Genomic DNA, 21,252 nt, shown 5'->3' with positions numbered 1-21,252 from the left:
TGAGAGAAGGCAGTTCATTGCAGTGAGTCAGTATTTATGCAGACAGAACCATAGTTTCATACAACGCGGGGTTCAATTATTTGAATATTCAAAGAAAGAATATCTGAATATGTAATGAACTCGCACATCTCACGACTGGACATGAGTGTCGCCTAAATCAGAGCCAAGTCCATCAACTGTAAATAAAATGGGTTGTTAGTCAAACAGTCAGCTTGTCTGAAAGAGGATGGGTGGGACAAAATTAAAATTACTGCAGAGAAGCCATTTCATATCAATAGGACCAGTAATCACAGTGATTTAACAGTATTTAATATTCAACATTTAGGTCATTAATTGAGCTGGGCAAAAAAGCTTGGCCAGGTTTCTCTTGAAAAATAGAATTTAAATCTCAATAAGTCTTTACCTGGTAAAATAAAGGTTTGATTAAAAAAAAAAGAAAAGAATTAAGCTTAAAATTCAACAGGCTTCCATTTCCCCTTAGTGCCCCATGGTGTTAATGTTTGGGGCAGTTGGACTTCCTTGAGGGCATTACAGTGGGCCATATGGTGGTTGGACTAATTCCCAGGCAGACCCAGTTAGTCAACCTGAATTATTCCAACTGATATCTATCCATACAACAAATTATATATAAGACATACACATCATCCCAGCTATCATGATTACAAGGATTGTCCTATCACACAATGCTGTTTCAATGTTAAAAGATATTCCATGCCTTCACCGCTCTTTAAATGCAATTCCAAAAAAGCTCAGAGACAGGACTAACCAAACACTGAAGAACAACAAGGGTTGGACAGAGTATTACCCACCTGATGGCCCTACATTCAGGTGGACAGAGGGCTCTTTGAAGAGGGTGAAGGTGTGTGTGGGGGGGGGGGGGTGGGGGGGGGGGAGGCAAAGGTGGGGTCAACATAAAACAAGTCACCTGCCCTTCACTGAACTCACGCTCTAAGTTGCCATGCTGGACCCAATTATCAGAGCAGGAACACATCAAAGCTCATTTGGAGAATGTGAGGCAAAGTCGTTGTCCCTACTGCATCTTTACCACGGTTCACCTCGATGTGGATTCAGGCAGCAGCCTGTCCATATCAACATATCCAAGCAATGCAGGGACAGGCACTGTCAAATCAGGTAACTTCATATCTGCTGTGACCTAACTGCAGTAAAACAATAATGCGCACCTGGCAGATTCTAATTTATAACCACTCGAGGGACTCCAACTTATTGACATATCCTTCAAATAGAAATGCCTGAATTTCCTTGCCTTTCCTTCGTCTTTCACCAAACTTAACTTTATAGCAAAAATGTATGCTTTTATTGACATTACAAACCAAACCAACCAAGTTTCATTGAACTGAATTGGATTATTTTAAATAACCAGGTTGGACTACCCTGTAAAATGAAAAAAATTATGAATTTCTGAATCTATTACACTTATATCATGTGAACTGTGAAACTAATTTACTGTGGGAATATTGCGTATGTAATGCAGAGTAAATATTGTGATGTCAGGCAAAATGTGTCAACAGTTTTTTTGTCTGCATGAGTGTAGTATATGTAGTGCTGAGATTTGTTTTTTAGAAAAGCACTATATAAATTTCTGTCAGACCACACTTATAACACCACACAATAAGAAAGATATAGAGGCACTGGAAAAGGTTCAGAGAAGGGCAACCAGATTGACTCCATGTATAAAAGATTATGTTTTTTATATTGGCACTAAAAGTTATGACAACCAGCTTGCTAGTTCTGCTTCGCTTTCATTTTTCCCCAAAGCCAAAAAAAAACAATATAGCATATTTGGTCAAAGTAAAGGTGCAGCACGTTAGCTAGTAGATGTATCAGGAAGGAGAGGAAATCTACTTTACAACATACAGTACAACAGAGACGATAGCACCACTAATCTAAGCAGAAACAAAGGCGCAGCTAAACACCAAGGTTGTCTGACAGTTATAAATTGTCAGTTGTCTAGCTTTGAGAACAAAATCAAAACAACTTTAGCCAAGTTTGCTTGCCATATCTCACAAACAGAATTTTGGACATTTTGAATCAGTATGCAAACACATCAAAATAAATTCTGTAGGTGAGTAGAGGATCTAAGATTGTGCCCAAATGGTTCAGCCACTGAGCTGACTGTGATTATAACAAACAGGAATATCACAATCTTTTTAGGTTATCACTTTGTGTTCGAACAGTCCTCTTCCCTTAATTTCCCTGGAAGAAGTGGCGAAACATCTGTATGATTACATTGTGCTCTTGACTCAGAGCCCCCATTTCACCATTCACTTTTGTTTCTTATACAAGTTTACAGCTACAAGTATTTTACAAGATAATGAATGGATCGAGGCAAACATGTGGCCCAATTCTTTCACATCGGGTAAATGTATTCAATGAAGGGGAAACTGAAGTACCACAGTAGAGTGGTCTTCAAGTGGGTGAAAGAATCTTGTGGCGCAGTAAACAATGAACTCCAGTGTATTTTACCTCACGAAATGTCTGAAAACTGGAATACTATCAAACTGTTGCAATGAGACCATGGCCCTTAAAATATTCAGGATGACACCCTTTAGCTTTCTGCTGAAGTCATAAACCCGGTGGCCAACAAAAGTGAGATTGCTAGAATATATACTCAATGAGAACTTTATTAGGTATTTATTAATTTATTTCTTCAGAGATGCTCTTCTGCACACCACTTTTGAAATGTGTGGTTATTTGCGTTGCGATCACCTTCCTGTCAGCTTTGACCTGTCTGGCCCTTCTCCACTGACCTCTCTCATTAACAAGCAGTTTTTTGCCCACAGAACGGCTGCTTAATGGATGGTTTTTTGTCACACATCTAGAGACTGTCGTGCATGAAAATCCCAGGAGATCAGCCATTTCTGAGATCCTCAAACCACCCTTCCCGGCACAAACAAACAAACAAACAATCATTCGACGGTCAAAGTCACTTAGATCACATTTCTTTCCCATTCTAACATTTGGTCTGAAAAAACAGCTGAACCTCTTGACCATGTCTGCATGCTTGTATGCATTTAGTTGCTGCCACATGATTGGCTGACTAAATATTTGCATTAACAGGCTGGTGTACAGGTTTACCTAATAAAGTAGTGTATATCTCTGCTCCAACTGAGCTCTACCCTGAACACGACAAAGCTTCTCCAAAGTATGTTGGCATCGCCAGAATCTGACCCCTATTGTCAGATTTTTTCCATTGTACATTCATTTAAATGAACACCTATAGAATGCAGCTGAATGGAAGTAAGGTCAAACAAACATCAGTTGAAAGCTAGTAGAACTAGGAAACCAGATCCTGTCATTTTCTACCTTAAAATACCATTATCTTGTCATTAATAATGAAGGGTATTAAGGTGTTTTTAATTAATCTTTCAACAGATTTTAAGGATACAACACAACCCTAGACCTTGTGTGATATCCTTCCTATGCATGAACTAATGACGCCAATTGTCCAATTACATCTTCTCTAAAACGGGGGGGGACTGATCTTTGCTTTAACAGTTTTTGCACTGCCATTGGTTTGATCACTTCTGTTCAGGGTCACCTATGTTATGTGTAGCAAAAGAGCAGCACTCATTAGCTGAAGTAGTCCCCTTTCTCCAAACAGATTTGCCGTTTCAAAATAGCGTCTGGCAGGTTTCAGTGGCCGTAGTTTGATGAGCGTAGAGGCTGCATCTGTGCAACTGGTCTCCCCAGTCAGGTCCTGGCTCAGGTTACCCATGCTAAATTCCAATTGGCCTTGATGTGCATATTCCCTCACCTGTGTATCGTAGGATTTAATTCAATCGAATTAATGAATGGAATTTGTTTCATCGCTCACAGCCGAAACAAATTGTCCGGAGCAGGTTAAAACACCAGGAGGAGAGTAATGAACTATGACCGCTAGGTTTAGTTGTTGAGCAGCCACCCAGCCCCAGAGTCCAGCACAACCAAAATCATAATTGGAATGTCCCTTTATCTCCCATATGGGAAAGTGCAAATTATTTCAATGCCAAGGGAGTTGCACGCCACTGTTGTGCAACTTAAAGGTACAATAGGTAAGATTTTTGTGTTAAAACATTCTTACAAGACCATTGTACATGCCTTCCTACCATTGAAAAAGGCTCACTGACATGTTGACTCACCCTCTGCCTGTGTTTATAGTCCTTAAATTCAGGTTTCAAAATGTGCAGTTGACAGGCCGGCACTATGTACCAAAACATTGTATAGCTGTAAAATAATTCAAGATCATTGGTTGAAAATTGGTTTTAACTGCCACAGCCAAAGGTGTTTCAACGTCAACGTGTTCACAGAGAAGGGGTGAGATAGACAGTGTTGTGGTTTGAGCTTATTTATTGCTGCAATTCCTCTCTTGACCGTTAGAAGTCCGAAATTACCTATTGTACCTTTAATTTTAACTCAGATCACCTCCTTGCTCTGATAATGCAGTCTCCTGAAGAGAACCCAATTCATCCTATGATGGGTGCCAGAACTACCTACTCTGAGAACTAACATACAGGAAGCGCAGCATGTACAGTGGACCTGTTTTTCTTTTCTTTTTTTAAGAATCCAGTGGAGTCTAATGCCTGTGCTTCCGAAGTGTAATCATCCAAAGGTCTCATTCACCACCTCGGTGATCCGCTAGCCCATTCGAAGAGATACATAATGGAGGCTGATGAATGAACGCCAAAGCTAGGGCTCGTGGCTTTAATGTGCACATTACGACGACAGAATTCATAACAGAACATTCATCTCCAGCAGTGCTCTCCTATTGTTCTTTACGTCTCTGCATCAGGAACAGCCCTACAGTACAGCCAGTACAGTGCCAGCAGAGCCTGGGGGGGGGGGGAGCTTATGCCTCGTTGCCATGGAAACTACGCACACACCTGTTTCAGCCAAAGAATTTTTAAAAATGGAGAAAAAAAACTGCCACTTCAGGTTATGATTGGTTTGCTGGCAGCAGGGCATTGTTTTGTTGTTTTTTTGCTGTTGTTCAAACTGCGGTTAAAGGGTGTGTCCCGTCAGACAGAATCATATTTTTCTAAAGGTAAAGCTCACACCCTTGTTTCCTCCACAGCACATTAGCACTGATCGCATGGCTAGCTTTGGTTCGCAAGGCACAAAGGCACAATACGAAGGTCAGCGGTAACTGGCCAATGTAAGCTCTGTTTTCAATACAGTTTCCAGGTGGAGGTATACTCAGGAAATGCCAGTGTGTGTGGGCGGGCTCCAATTCAGTGCAGCGGGGCTGCATCTGGATTAGTCAAGAAAGCCTTTTGGTTTTGATTGTTCCCCTCACTCTTTTCAATTCCAGTCAATACTTCCGAATAATGTTTGAAAACCAGAAACATGAAAGACGCTATGAACTAAATTCAAAACACAAGCCTGCAGCATGCTCTCCCTCATTAAGTTATAGGCCAGAGCCAGGTCGACGTGTTTGCTATCAGTATGCCAAGGGGTACAGGAATGTGACTGAAATTAAAATGCAGCAGAGTCCACAGTGAGGGTGTTTTCACCCCACATGATCCCAAAGTGTCCTTAGACCGGTGGAGCCACAAACTAGCACCAACGAGCCCAAACGTTGAGAATGTACAGTATGCTCCCGAGCACCCAGTCTTCACCCAACCTATCGAACAGGTTTGACATTTATCTGATCCCCAAGGAGTGAACCACAAAACCTGTCAGGACGTGTGAATGGTTTGGTTTTTGCAGAAGCTGTTGAAGGAGGCCAAAGCAATGGCCACTACAGGGGTAGAGATTTCTAGAGGAAATTAATTCCCTCTGATGAGGGTGAAAGGAGCTCAACAGCAGGTTGTTTCAGCCATTGTTCTTTTGGTATGGATTCTGCTTTAGAGATGGAAGGGTGCAAAATAAAAATTGGCTCATTTGATTTATGCAATGAAAAGAAAAAATCTAATTTCCCAAAATATATAGCACTGTAGCAACACAAAAAAACAGAAAAGGGAATGAGAGCTTTCCTGAGGTGCCAAAAAAGCCATTTTTAACATTAATGGCTCCCTAAAAATATCACCATTAATCCAATCTCAAAGGATAGGAAAAAGTACACAAAACCATCATGTAGTAATGATATCGCATGGAACACAATCGCATAGAAATCTTGATCTGTACAAGAGTTTAAAAGTCTAGCCAAAGCCCAGATTGCCTTCCCATTCATATGCCTTGGATGCCATGACAATTAGATTTCCTGTCTGAAACTCCATTGGTTCAAAAGATATTAGTCCCGTGTCACAAGCCAAAAGAGTTTGCATTACTATTAATGTGCTTGACACAGGCAACACAATGCCTACATTTAGAAGCTATTTTGCCTCCTGCTACACTTGGGAAAACAAAACTGTTACTGCAAGAGAACTCGAGGCAGAACTGAAAAGAAACTTAAAATTATCATCACCAACCGTTTTATCACCATCATTAACAGTTATCTGCGACACAGTCTGCATTGCCTAACTCTGGGATCTACAACCCAGCTCCTATGGAGCTGCATGGTCTGTAGGGCTTTCATTTCTCTGTAACTGGTCAATTAAGTACGGAAACAAAACCCAGCACATCCTGCAGCTCTCCAGGAACAGGACTGCAGATGCCTTGAAGTCAAAGAAAAAGAAAACGCTCTCTCCAGGAGCCAAATTCATACACCATATTACTTCATTGATCATTATAAGACTGTATGTTCACCGCAGTTATGCATGTTCTAGGAATTGTTTGGCCATATGTAATATTAGGTCATCTGAAAACCCTTTCTAACCTTTGATACTCATCCAACATCAGGCTGCTCTGCACCAATGTTGTTTTTCTTGTCGCTACTGACAGGAATTCTGCCATACTAGCCTTATAAATTGCTCTGGGCAAAGATAAATAAATAAATAATCTCCATCTGTTGCATTAGTTCACTTGAGGAGCCAAGGAAAGGGGGATAAAGATGAACTCCAGCAGCAGTGTTTTTCAGACTGGAAGCATGGACAGCTAATGAGGCTGTCTAACAAAGCCTAACAAAACAAAGTCTATGACTAGTCGTATGATCACATGATGTGGCACATGTATGACCATCATTATAGTAGGCTTACAACAACATGATAATGTGAATTGTGAAGATATTAGCTTACCTGCCGTCATACACAACCTCCATCCTTTTCACCAGTCATAACGTGTTGTGAGTGCTAAGGTGTCAACTGGAATGTGTGAAAATGTTACAAACATTTTGAATACTTTCCAGTGGTTCATAATTTCCAGGCTTTTCTGTGCCAATGCTTTCATTATGAACGTCATTACACTCTCAGCTCATGGATTAAACCCTGGACATCTACTTCAGGTATACACAGGGTCCTGCTAAGAAAGTCATGTCAACGAGATTATCAAGCTACAAACTGGCCATTTTAAATTGGTTTGCCAGATCTAATTGCAATCCTAATAGCATAATATGGACTGAGATGCTAATCTCAGAAATAAGCATCACCAGCAGCTGGATCACTCAGTCATTATTCGCTTTTTGAATTGATGGATATTGTCATGGCGAAAATTACTCTTGAGGTGCGAGGAAGACAAAGCCTGAATCAAAAATCATGAGCTCCACATCTTCCATTCCAAACACTGCAACTGCTTTCTTGGACCTTAAGCTCCAGACACAAACCCAAAAAGCTTTGTCTTATCCTCTTTCTATCCCTGTCCAATAATAATATTTTTTTGGGTTACACAAGAGGAATATCAGAAGGAGGGGGGGGGCAGGAGGGAGGACTAAGGTATAGAAAGGTGAAAAGGTGTGTTTTTAGTCAAGATTTGGGGAGGGATTCTGCTGTCCAGTGGTAGGCAAGTCATTCCACCACTGAGGAACCAGAATGGAAAACAGGCGTGAACGTGCAGCTTGACCGCCAGCTGCTTGTAGTGAGGGAACCACAAGGAGACCTGAAAGCCGGGAGGAACATACTGCATCAGCGCAGCCTTCTGTGGTGCAGCGGTCTTCTTATCTCAGCTTTGCACTGACCTGCCAGCTGGCTGGTCCTGGATCAGAGAAATGCATTGCAAAATGGCAGTGCGCTGTAGTGGAAACCCATCTCCTCATATGGGAGAAGTAAAATCCAGCAAGCAGACCAAGCTGCTCCATCCAAATGCTGCTGATGATTGCTTTCCAAAAATCATTTCAATTACACAAAATCAAATGCATACAGTTGAACCTGAAAGAGATTTGAACCCTTTGAGAATGAGGATATAGTGATATAATAACCTGTCTTGGGGACAAGGGTTTGCAAAAACAATAACCCACTATCCAACTTGTGTTCATAAATATAGGACACCTTTAGGAAAAAAAATGTCATAGAGAATGCAACTGAAAGCTATTGATCAAAGAAGCACTCGACTGGACTGTGAGTTTAAGGCAAGCTGGTAATTATTCTTGTCACATCATTAAAACACTGCTGCAATGAGGGGGATGTTGAAAGAGGAACAGCAATCTGCAGACAAGTAAGCAGCTTCTGACTTGCAGCTCAACTTAAACCAGAGTTCTTTGTAAATAAATGCATCAGTCAATGTGTCAAACAACAAATGTAAGTGTGTCTTGTCATACAAGCATAGACAATTTGTTGGGTTTATTAATGCTGCTCCCTTGTAAACTTTTTCTCCTCAAAAATGTACCAATTTTTAATGGATCCTGACAGATAGCTATAAAGAGCAGGAAGAGTATCTCTAGTTTTTATCAATGAAAAGAATGACTCATTTCTATGTAATGCTCACCTTCTTCCTTCAGAGGCAATGTAACATGAATTCATAATTCATAACTTGAAAGTGCATAACTGGGTATGCTACTTCCAGGTTCATATCTTGTTTGGTAGACCTGTCATTCTTTAATTCTACATTTCAGAAGATCTACTGTAATACTGCAAGTCCATTATCTGCAATAAAGCAAAAGCAACAACTGGAGTTTCAAAGCTATGGACCCATGCAGAAGCTAAAACTCACTAAGGACAAGTTTATGAGTGGGGAAAACCATCGAAGGATCTTGGCCTTGGAGCACCCCTAAAGAACAGATCAGTCCTGCAGTCCAATGCATATCTCTTGTGTAACCAAACCAAAACCAAAATAAGCCATCTTTCAGCCTCCACACTGAAGCCTGCTCTGAAAACTCAGAGCATTTTCCTTTCAGACACAAAAGATCACAGCTTTGAATTTGGTAAAAAGAATATTAAAAAAAAAAAAAAAAAAAAGAAGAATTTTTCATTCAGTAGTTTATGGGTGGCGGCCTTAATGCAGAATCAATGCAAATGCACCTTTCTTGTCTATCAATAGTCATTCACTAAAGTAGTAAATACATAATAAATATTCATAGATTAAGCACACAGCAAAATTTGAGACAGAGGGTATCAAACAGTGCCACACTTGGCATGAACAATCTTGCATATGTTCCTTCCATGTATGGCTATAATCCAATGTGTTGCCTCTACCCCCTTCCTGTCCTTTCAACTAATATCCTGCTCGTCAGGTGTGCGTGGGTGGTATGTGGGGTCAGAAAGGTGGGGGAAATGCAAGACAGAAAGCAATAGATATAAAGTAGGTTTTTAGATGAGAGTGCTTCATCCATAAAAAAAAAAATTAGTACAATTTTACAGACAGTAGTCAGCTTCATAAAAACCTTATGGAACTGGAATGCAACAAATATATACTGAAATAAAATATATTGTCAAGATAATGCAACAATTCACAATATATGTGAATACATTATTGCTGCTCTCAGATATTGTAATATATAAGCCTACAAAAAATACAACGCTGTGAAATTCTATTCCATTTTTTAAAATCCTTGCAATATATTATGATGCATTCCATTGCTCAGTTTCCCCAGGTGAACTGTACACACAAAGTAGCAAGCTGTATGCATGAAACCTTAAGGAAACTGCACAAAACTTATGTAGCATCACTGAATGCAGCATAAAACTGCAGCAGATAATTCAGGGGAAGTCAGAGCCACTTTTAAGCTTCAGGAAACCAACCATGGAAAACATCCATCTCTGTAATGCAGCATTAATACTATAAACCTCAACTGCATGGGAAACATCTGCATCAGTGGGTTTGGTGTGCCAAGCATTTATGCACTCTCAGCATATCCAACCCGTCATTCTCCTCGTTCATTCTGAAAGGGATTGTCTTTTGAGGAAAAGTGCTTATTCCTTCCAAGATCTTGGTGCATTACATTATAATTTTAAGGTCAAATATGCAATATTTAAAATAAATGTAAAAACTTCAGCCATAAACATGAGCAGTGACCTTGACCAGACCAGAGAGGCCAACCAGAGGAAGCCAGGAATCAAGCACAGTAGCAACAGCTGAGAGAATTTCTCCCAATGCAACCCAAGCAAAGAAAGAGATGATTCTGTCAATTGCAATGCACCTATAGGCTATAAATCTGTCAGAAGCAGGCAGAGTGAACTTTGAAAGCAGCGAGACAAGTGTGACAGGAGGGTTTTTGAGAGTACAAGCATAAACAGGCTTATCTGAAGGGAAGGACCAGGGAATGACATCAAGACAATCAAAACAGCTGTCAGTAACACACAACAGACGCATACAAAACAACACTCCCATGAGCGAGGGCAACAGAGAGATCAAATGAGAGGGGGGCAGTTGGCGGTCCTGCTGGCTTTCTGGACAATGCTACAGTCACTGTCCAATAAAGGGCTTTATTGATGTAGAACCAACTCCGTGGACAGCTCACTCCTCAGATTTAAGGCCTTATGAAGCAAGGCTTCTGAAAACACGAATTGGTTCAAGGTTAGTAAACCAACATTTGAAAGTGCATACAGATCGCCTTACATTCCCAGAGCAGGCATGTAAATATACTCCTTTTCGAGGAAGAACCTCTTCCCCACCTTCTCTCACCAAAGGAAGTCAAGAGAATGAGAACATTTATATTCTCCTCTTAATGAGTTAACTTACACTTAAGCAGAACAGGGCCCTCCTGAGAGGAGACTTAGTGCACAATGAGAATTACCACACTTCGCCAGGCAACATGAAGTGATGTATTAATTCCCTTTCATACAAAAAATACTAATAATTTATTTGCATTGGGTTTTTACTCAAGTGAAAAAGCTTGAATTTTGCAGATTTACACAATTCCAAAAAGGTCAGCATCTTCAAAATTTCCCAGTGTCTAAGACTTGAAAAACTGGCTCCAAAGATACATTGATTAATTGTTAACGTTTGGGTGCATCACAGGTCAGCTAAGCAAGGGAGTTTGTTTCATTTTGGTCCTTGAAGCTTACCTATTTTTTTTATGTACTCACAGATTTACAAATGAATTTGGAAGGAAAGAGGGAAAAGTGGCCTCTGAAATAATAAACCTTTTGAAGGATATTCAAAGGGGAACTTCACCATAAATCATTAAATGTAATGTGCTACCCTTTTCTGAGAAACTGCCACTCTTCAGACGTGTCAAAAACTGAACTCAGTATTCAGGAACATGTTCTCTGTGTCTATGCTTCCAGGGGACAAAGCTGTGGCGATGCCCTGATTTTTCCATAATCTGGAAAGGCTCGTTTCATTCTCTGCAGCTCATCTCTGCCCATCCAGATAACATAAGGATCATTGGATCAGAACAGACTTGTCTTTGGGCAACACAAGGAGATACAACTTGCTAGATTGACAATACGCTTTGCTTCCGGATGACTGAGTTCAATTTCAGACATGGCAGATGATAAGAATAAAAACTTAAAAACATTTTTTTTTAAAACAATCAAATTAAAAAGACAAGAGACCACACATCAAATTACACTTCCCTGAATTCACATTTAAGAGGATTAGAGAGGTTTAACTTGTCACTGCTGTCAGCCCCAATTGTAAAAAAAGTTCTGCTCACTAGTATTCCATTAGTTGGTGAACAAATACTGAAAATCTACTTGGAGACACTGCATTGTGGTTGTTATCTCCCTGGTGAAATGTAACAATATGCAGCTATCACCACTATGCCACCCATGTCCGTGAGACCAGTGCAGCTGAAATGGAACCCAATCAGCGTTTCCAGCATTGGCTCAATTCTGGTGGACCACACTACAGCTTGCACCAATCAGAGGATAGGTGCCTCTCTCCCTGATGACAACTGGTAACCTGTGGTTAGGAGAAGCGCTCCAGCAACAGTAGCCCAAAGAACAGCCTACACCTCAGCATCGCAAGCGACTTCATCGCAGAGCCAGTTGGGAGCCCCCAAAATCCTCACAGGATTACAATCTCATATTCTGCTATGAATCTCTAACACTACTGAAGAAAACAGACAGGAGAGGATCTCACCCCAGTGCTGCTATAACCCAAACCAGCTCATCCACAATATTGCTTTATATGACTCCATCTAACACTGGGCAATAAAAAGCAAAACCTGCTTCGGCCATTTTGGGGCACCCAGCCGAGCAATTCGAGTCATTGCGCATCTGTCCTTCGAAACTCTATCTGCATCCACGCTGGCTTGTTGCCTTATTCAATTCAGCTGAGATCCTGTGGTCTCACTCCTCCTCCTGTCATGAGTAAAGGAAGCAGCCATGTGTCACGAACTGAAGACCTTAGAAAGAATCGGCAAGGACATGCAAGGAACTTTTCCATTTCCTTTGAAAGCCTCCGTCTCTGTTCCCTTCCCTCATCTCTCCTGATTGATCTGTCTATTCAGGAGGAGAGGCACTGTTGTCTGGACACATTTATTCTGTTTATACTGTTTTCAGGGCTCTTCGAATGTTGCACCATTGACAGCATTTAAAAAAAACTTCTTTTTTTTTAAAGGCAGGACTGGTCCATGTGCTTGACTGCACTGTTTGTCTTCACCACCAAAATGCTAACATCAGAGAAAATGCTTTCTCTGGGGTGACACGTCACAGTCTATGTCCTTGTGTTCACCTACACAAGGGAAGGACACACTGGGTAAAGCTCCAGGATACAGGTTCACCGTACAACGAATCGCAGACACAGGGGCACGCCTCTCTTTGTCAAACTGAGATGTTGTGAAGAGCAGGGGCCACAGCCATACCTGAGGGGTGCGATTTAAATCACTAAAACGCAGGCACACACAATGGAAACGCCCAGAATATTAATGATGCGTTTTTTTATAGCATTTCAATTCTATAAAGATGCCTTATATAATCAAGGGACTACAGTCATAATCTGAAAGCACACAAACAAGTACAGACACCAGCAATATGAGTGACAGCGAAAATAACAGCGGGTCATACGGGGCAAACATGAGAAAACACTCTGGCAATCTGAAGAGATGGGGGGGAGGGGGGTAAGTCAGTGGGTAGGGATGTGACAGGAATGGCGAGAGGAGCAGGTACGAACTCCCAAAACGGCACTTTATTACGAGAAAGGTAATGCGTGCTCCTGTGCGACCTAATGGAGGTCATGAAAAGTCCCGAGCTTCAAATTTTGATGCGATGCAAAGACCAAATAAATAAACAATTAAATAAATAAATTGCGAGTTCGGTTTAGTCCTGTAATCTTAGAACGGAGGCACACAGGCCTCTGGTTCCTTAGCAACAGAGGATGTTCGGCAGTACAGCGGAGGCTGGGGTGGGCGGACAGCTCTCGACGGCAGGTGGAACTGAGCAGTCATTTCCTCCAGCAGCTCAGCCACAAGCGCAATTAGCCCAGCCGCATCTGGGTCCGCTAAACGCGCTAACCCCCCGCGCGAAGATGCATCAAAGTCAAACGTCTCCAAAAATAACGAAAAAAAAAAACAAGAGGCCAAGCGGAATCCAGGAAAAGCGCTGAGGTGGAGAACGCTTATAGTGACGACATTAATTAGCACTGTCAAGCTACACGCGCTAATTCACAAAGCACGCTGATGATTTACGCCCCAGCTGTTCAATACGGACTTTGCATCTGTTCGGACAGCTAAACATTTAACAGAGACATTCAGGTTACGTACCTGCAAAAGGGCACATTAGCCGTGCCCCTCCTAGGATTAGAAACTATAAACATCTTCCCAAGTTCTAGGACTTGTGCCAAGAGGGAGCAGATTTTTGGTCTTTTTGAACCTTCATTATCTTTGAACAAGTTCAGTTTGAATTTGACATGCTGCGCCTGCAAATCTAGGGATATCGATCTAAAGCACATAGATTTTTGGTGTGAAAACTCTTGTTCCATAAAGTTAAACTAAAATGAGTGTGGTGCCAGGGTTCAATACTTGGATATCTATTTTTCCCCGACAAAGAGTGGTTGCATAATCATCATGGTATTAAATTCTCATTAACAATATTTTTGTTCAGAGCATTATGTAACCCCTTTCTTGATCAAAGAAATCTGCATAACTGTAACGAGTGTACACTGAATCCCATCTTGGGTACATTGCATCATAAATCCAGATAAACGTGGCTCTAGGACCGCAAAACATTGCAAAACAATCATACTGACATGTACATCACGGCAGGTCCAACACCTCATCAATGGAAAAAAAAAAAAAAACATCACTCAAACATCCAGGCAAAGAAATCACTGCATTTAAATAGCTATCAAGATACTTGTGGTTACCTCACCATTGGATAGACCATCAGATTATAACCAGCACTATGACACTTGAATACTTGGGCATCGGATCAGCCAGAAAGGAGAAAGAAGCCAGGGCGGCAGGAACAGAAGAAGCCGCGCCAGGAACGCATCGAGGGGCTTAAATACAATCTGGAAATCATCAGAATACAACACTGAAACCCAATTCCAGACTTACCGGAGCAGATGAGCTAGCGCTACTACTACACTGCAGTGCAGAACAGCCCCGTGCCAGAGCTCAACGCACGGACAGGAGGCCATGCTTCTGGAAAGCTGTAGACCCTTCCATCTGGAACGCTAAGGGCTGGATGTACTCAACATTTGCTAAACACTTACAAAGGCAAAATCGTCATTATGCACAAGACATCACAGGTCCGTATTGCAATGACAAGACTGACAAACAGGAGTACAAAAAGGATGTATTTTCAGAGTACAAAAAACAACAACGGCGTGGAATTTTAAATGTGATTTACATGGACATGTGTTTTACAAGAGTTGTGATGAAATATTGAATAGCTTTTCTTGACAGCAAAGGCAACGTGAATGAAAGCAATGACTGCACATCTGATTCGTATCGAATGGCAGTCAGTGTCAGAACAATAACATGTCGGTCTTCTTCACCTGCTCCATGTATGAATGAGCACATGCCTTTCTCAGTACATTTCCTCTTGTTGTCAGCCAATGCTTAAAAATAATATAATATATACCACTCATACTTCCCTTCCTATAGCATTCAAATCTTTTACATCTTCCACCTGTACTATCACAGTACAGCTTGCCTCACAATCACAACAATCGGAATGAAATTTTGAATGAAAACCTGAATTTTACAATAAAAACACAGAATCAGACAATGCTTAATATGACTGTTGCCTGACATACAAACAGTAATGTCACATAAGCTGAGAATTTCTGAAAGTCTTTGCATATTGAACCCAACAGATTCCAACCAGTGGACCTATGAGACAGAAATGTTTGCATGTTTTATGCAGTGTTTGTGTGTCAAAGGATTTCACTACAATTATGTTGTAAGACACAAACAAGAACTGGGCAGCTTCACAGAAGAAGACATGCTTAGCTGTAGTTACAAAACCATATTAAACACCTTGAACAGCATGTCATACATTTGGATGTTTACATACTTATTACAATGATCCTTGCCAGCTTTAGATACACTGTAAACAACAGGCTTGCCTGGGCACGGAACCAAAAATTCACATGTTAAACAAGAACAGAGATGTATATCATGCATTAGTTTATAAATGCAAAGGCACAACCATTGCATTCTTTGCCTACTGTATAACGATATACGATAATATAGTTGCATGCAATGGGTTGTGCACAAAATGAAAGGCTGTACAAAGCCTTCTTGGGTATGTGGTTATCCTGTGATGTGTGTAGCAGCAAGTTATTCAATCAAAATGAATTTATTTTATTTTGTTTGGTAAACAAACTTTTAATTTATCTGCGTAATCCTTTGCCATGTAATCTCAAAGTGTTCTCTTGTCTCACGTATCCTTCTCTTATCCATCCATTGATCCACCTGCCTGTCTGTCTGTCTGTCTAAGACAGTGGAGGTGAATTCCATAAAACCAATTTAATAATTTCAAAGTGAAGACTCGTTGAGCGGCAAATCCCTTTGTCATTCAAAAATGTTAGCAAAAAGCTAGCAAATGTTGGTGCCTTCTCATGTAGAACAAAATAATGTCCATCTGTGAATATAAGAAACTGCATTTTACATGTTTGCGTAGTAAGAATTGAATGCCATGACAACTTAAGATCATTAATAAGATTTCAGCTGTAAACAATAGCACATTAGCAATAAAGTCAGGGCAATATATCCAATAGACTTTTCGTTGCTCTGTTGTTGGAGACCACCCGAACGCATATGAAAGTATTCCAGATCTCTTGTATGCTACCTCTGAATATGGTGTAGAAATCTCTCATCGAATGCACAAGTAATGATTCCCTCTAGACTATAAAAAACTTTAGAGGAATGATCTCCACAGGACATAGATTTCACAACAGATGCCAATTTCCCAACACCCCATCTCTTGCACTATTAGTATTTTCTTACTCCACATGACCAGTAATAATGACATATACACTTAAAGGATTTCCTCCTGGTCAGAAGTCCCAAACTATTTTCAGCTTCAAAATATAATGCAAATGTTTTGTTTAATAACTGTATATGATCATATGATCAGATTTAATCCAGAGAGTTGATTTCCCCAGATTATTAAACAGCTTTCTCTTTTTGTTTTGGGGCCGACTAGTAGGATTTCAGTTTTGTCCTCATTTAATGAAGAAATTATTGTTCATCTATTTATTCATTGCCAAGAGAGAGGTAGTAATGGTGCTTATAGCCACAGCATCATTTGGTTCAGCAGAGATGTACAGTTGTGCGTCATCCGCATAACTATGAAAACATACTTTGTGCTCTCTAATGATGTCATCAAGTGGCAGCATGTATAGTGAGAATAATAATGGACCAAGGCAGCTCCCTTGTGCAACCCCAAAGCAGTTGTCATTTCTTCACACATGATCTCCAAGACGGACCTAAAACGGTCTCTCTTTTGATGTTTTGAACCAGTTTAACACAGAGAGAAAGACCAACCAGCTTTTCAAGATGATTAGGATATCATGGTCAATCGTATAAAATGCTGGACTTCGGTCAAAAAGGATAAGAATTGAGACCTTATTTCCAGAGTTTAGTCGCTGATTATTTTAGTAAGAGGTAGGAGCCTACCTTCCTCACATTTTGGGATAAATTGGTCATGTAAATATGTAAATCTATTAAGTGGGATGCATTAGTGTGCTCCTAACGTTTTCAACTTGGAAGCACATTGAAAAAAAACAAACAAAAATTTTTTTTGTGTACAGCCCTGTAAATGCACTTCCTCTTATCCAAAACAAACAAATATACAATGCATACAAATATGGAATGAAGAATCTGTAGGATAAACATGCATTTGTTTCTTTGTCCGAAGCTGGCAAGAAGTGTAGCTGCCCCACCATTTTGTAAAATTGTGTCTGCAGAGCCAGTGTTGTAATGCAGTGCAGGATAGCAAACCCACATCAGATCAGATCAGATCAATGTTCTGTGCCCTGAATTCTGCATACAACAGCATGCCAGCCTATATCCAGCAATGAAATAGGAGGAAGTACCTGGGATTAGAAGCCTTTCCCTCATATTTTCTTCAAAGCTAGATACAAATACACAGGGAATGTGTCACTAAAATGAAGACTTCAGCACCTGACACAAGCTTGGGCAAGATAATCCACATCATGCAGCTTAAGAGTTAAACGGCGTACAAGCTCGCTCGAGTCGTGCCTGAATTTAAGATGAAACGTGTCTAATTAACCCGCACCAGAAATCCAACCTTTCCGCAGAGCGAGTGGGCCGCAGTTAAGAGCGTAGCACAACTTTTTTTTTTTTTTGCTCTTCAACTGGAGGGAGGAGTCCGCTTCACAGATAAACAGATTTACGCCCCTTCACAAGGAAATCACAGTTATGTACCATCTGACACCTACTCGAATCTCGGCTTATGAGAAGCATTTGTGTCTAAATCTCCCACTTAGTCACTAGAGGACTGCACCACAACAAATCTGCATGCCACCCCCCTCATTTGCAAAAGGCTGTAGACTCCAGCCACATGCCCCACAAACAGTAGTAGTGGATGACAGGTAGCGTGGCTAGCCGTTCTTCTGGGTTGCTATAAACCTTGTCTGTCTGCTGGGGCTTTTCCCACTAATTTCAATGCTTCCTGTAAACAAACACTTGTAATAGCTGCCCAGCTGCTGCAATTGTCTCTGAGCACAAAAATAAAATATTGCAGACTTTGGCACATCTGTTGATGGGAGCAGCAAGTGCTTAGCGTTGGTTCAGAAGCAGTGCCGTCAGTTTTTTCAGCCTGTCGGCACCAGAGGAAAACATTGACATCATTTCTGCAGCAAAAGGAGATGTATGTGCAGGGTGCCAGCGAGGTCCCTGTGTGTATTGCAGCCCCGTCTGAAAAAACAGGGGTGGCTCGGCACTTGTGGAAAGAGGATGACTGCACTAATCTCATCGTATCATTTCCACCCGTGATGGAAGTACACATTTTGGTTAACAATAAGTAATTAAAATTGAAATGCATTCTCTGTGATGAGAATTAACATAACAGGGAAATCATTTCAAAAAGGAGATTATGGCCGAGCCTGTGCGATAAAGGGAGCCAGACAGCAAATGGCGTGTTACAGAAGGCTATGGAAATTAGTTCGGAAATATTTTCCTGCCTGCATATTAGCTTTGCTGCAATTCTCCCTTCCCACACATTCCCACAGCAAAGAAGCAGGAGCGCTGGTTCCACTGCGTAGTGATGGATCAAACTACTCTGACTAATTCAAAACCCAAGATAACTCACACAGCTGGAGGTGAGTAAATGTAATAGACATCTACACCAATTGTTCACAATCCTTTTTTAAAAGATTGGATAGGCAAAACGCATAGACAAACACTATACTTTGCGGGGATGGACAAAGCTAGGCACCAACTGTCACTTGCAGCTTCTGGCTGACACCCTTGTAAGAGACCACCTGTTTTGAGACATTTTGGCAGGAAGAGACAGAGAACACCCTTTAATCCCACCCTGAACACACACTCCATTTCCATTTCCATTTCCATTTCTATTTCTCTCTCTCTCTCTCTCTCTCACACACACACACACACACACACACACACACACACACACACACACACACACACACACACACAAAATTATTGCAACTGACAACAAAATTCAACAATTGTCTTGCACTTAGAACAAACTTTGGACTCTGGAAAAGTGTCTATGAATCAGTGCACGCTAATGTCAACATTACGATAGGCTATAGCCTATGCTAAATGTAAAAAAGTAGATCAGAATATTTCAATTTCAGAAACAAAGACCATCAATCAAAAATAGGCAACATTTCAAAGAGGTTTTGCAATGCCAGTGTATGCTTTGGTACCAATCGCATATTGAAAGTAAACTGATTTTTCAGGAAAGGAACAATCATTGAGTAGACTATAGCAGAGATTAAGTCCTATAAACATCTTGGGTCAGTTTATCGCCACACATCACAACAAAATGTTATTTCAGTGAAACTGACTTACGCACATTGACGTAGGATGTTGAGAATTACACGCAATTGGTAAAGTAGTAGCCATCGTTTATCGTTCACGTAGTCAATTACTTTTATTTAACACTAGACACAACGTACCCTAATTATTTAACTACAGTAAAACGCAGAATGTATCCAGGTCTTTGACAGATTTACAAAATCACGAACACTGTAACGACTGCCTACTTCCTACTGCAAAAGCACACGCACAATGACGGATAATTGTGATAAGGCCAAACATAAATTCCGCCATTCACATGTGATTTAGTAGCCTACAAACTTGTCGTTCAAAACATAAGGCTCTCGCGCCAACGTCAAGTTTCTCTCATTACGAGTTACACAATGCGGCATTGCTGCCATTGTCTTACAACGGTGTCGACCGACAATTACATCCAATGACACAATTAACTGATGCTGCTGTACATGTAAAGCGACTAAATTTTCCACACTTACCCTCAATGGATATTACGTGCTCCCGGATCTGATTCTGCAGGGCCAGGTCATCGATGCGCTCGATCAGGTCGTAAATGGCATAAATGTTCGGGTGGACGGACTCGAACCTATGTATTTCAGCCCTTATGGCAGCCGAGTTGGACAACACGAACTGAGAGCCTGGTGGGCCAGATTGAGCGGCTTGGCCTGATACTGTCCCCGAACCGAACTGACCCGCCCCTGATCCAGATGATGATCCCGATCCAAACTGGGACGGAATGGATTGAGGCACTGGTACCGGAACAGGAGCTGGGACGGTACCCGGGGTGGGCATAGCTGGCTGCGACTGCTGAGAGATACCAGACACCGAAACCGACACCGGGACACCCGACTGGAAATTCATCGTGGTGGAAACAAGGAACTCTTGTCAAAAGGAAAACAAACAAATGCGCCGTTTTCAGGAGGGCTATGCAGAAGCAATCGATGCAAATTGAGAAGTCCGCGAGATTGGAGCGAACCTAAAATGAGAGGATCTATATGTATACTGCTGCAGTATTCAACCTCTCACTAGAACAAAACGCGGTTCATAGGCTACTCATATTATTAAAACTTGGTAGCGGCTCATTTTCCTTTTCTCTTTTCTGAGATCTTCCGTCGGGTCCTTTGCGTTTTCAGATGCTATCTAATTATTCTCGCGGTTAACTAAACTACTTATTGAGATGCGCGTTCTTTTTTGTTATTAATTAATTTTAAAATCAGAATCGTTCTCCTTGGTTGCTCTGTCAGCCGCAGACAATGAGATTAGCTAATGCAAGGCGCCCAGCTCTACTGACTGACTGTGTTGCCGCTGCGCTGAAATAAAATCGCCTCTGTATCCGCCTCGCGTCCAAGTGGTCCCTGCCCAGCCCCCTCCTCCGCACGTTATAACGTCACGCATCACGTTATGGTTCTTGGGGAGTAAGGTGGGGGCGGGTTAACGCAAAAGAAAAATGGGAAAATGCCTCAGTGGCGAAAGCATAACGCAGCATGAGCGTATTTTTTAAAAGGTAGCTATTCCAAGACAAAATTCGAATACATTTTTAATGTGATTATATAAAACAATAATCAAATATTGCATGGTAACCTGTAAAAAAAAAGCATACTTTCAAATGTAGTAATTGTGAA

The 21,252-nt window shown here is 41.1% G+C and overlaps 1 protein-coding gene across 2 annotated transcripts in view; it reads right to left on the bottom strand.

The window, feature by feature from the left end:
* agap3 (ArfGAP with GTPase domain, ankyrin repeat and PH domain 3) overlaps positions 1-20,929 on the bottom strand; it is a 242,271-nt gene extending 221,342 nt beyond the window's left edge. For both annotated transcript variants that reach the window (XM_061253759.1, XM_061253760.1), the window contains exon 1: positions 20,110-20,929. In XM_061253759.1, coding sequence (XP_061109743.1) covers positions 20,110-20,491 — 382 coding nt within the window. In that variant the 5' untranslated portion in view covers positions 20,492-20,929. The remainder of the gene's footprint in view (positions 1-20,109) is intronic.
* Positions 20,930-21,252: the final 323 nt, after the last annotated feature.

The sequence above is a fragment of the Conger conger genome, chromosome 9 (assembly GCF_963514075.1).
Source record: "Conger conger chromosome 9, fConCon1.1, whole genome shotgun sequence".
Lineage (NCBI taxonomy): Eukaryota > Metazoa > Chordata > Actinopteri > Anguilliformes > Congridae > Conger > Conger conger.
The sequence above is the reverse complement of the archived record's forward strand: the minus strand, read 5'-3'. Positions and strand labels throughout refer to the sequence as shown.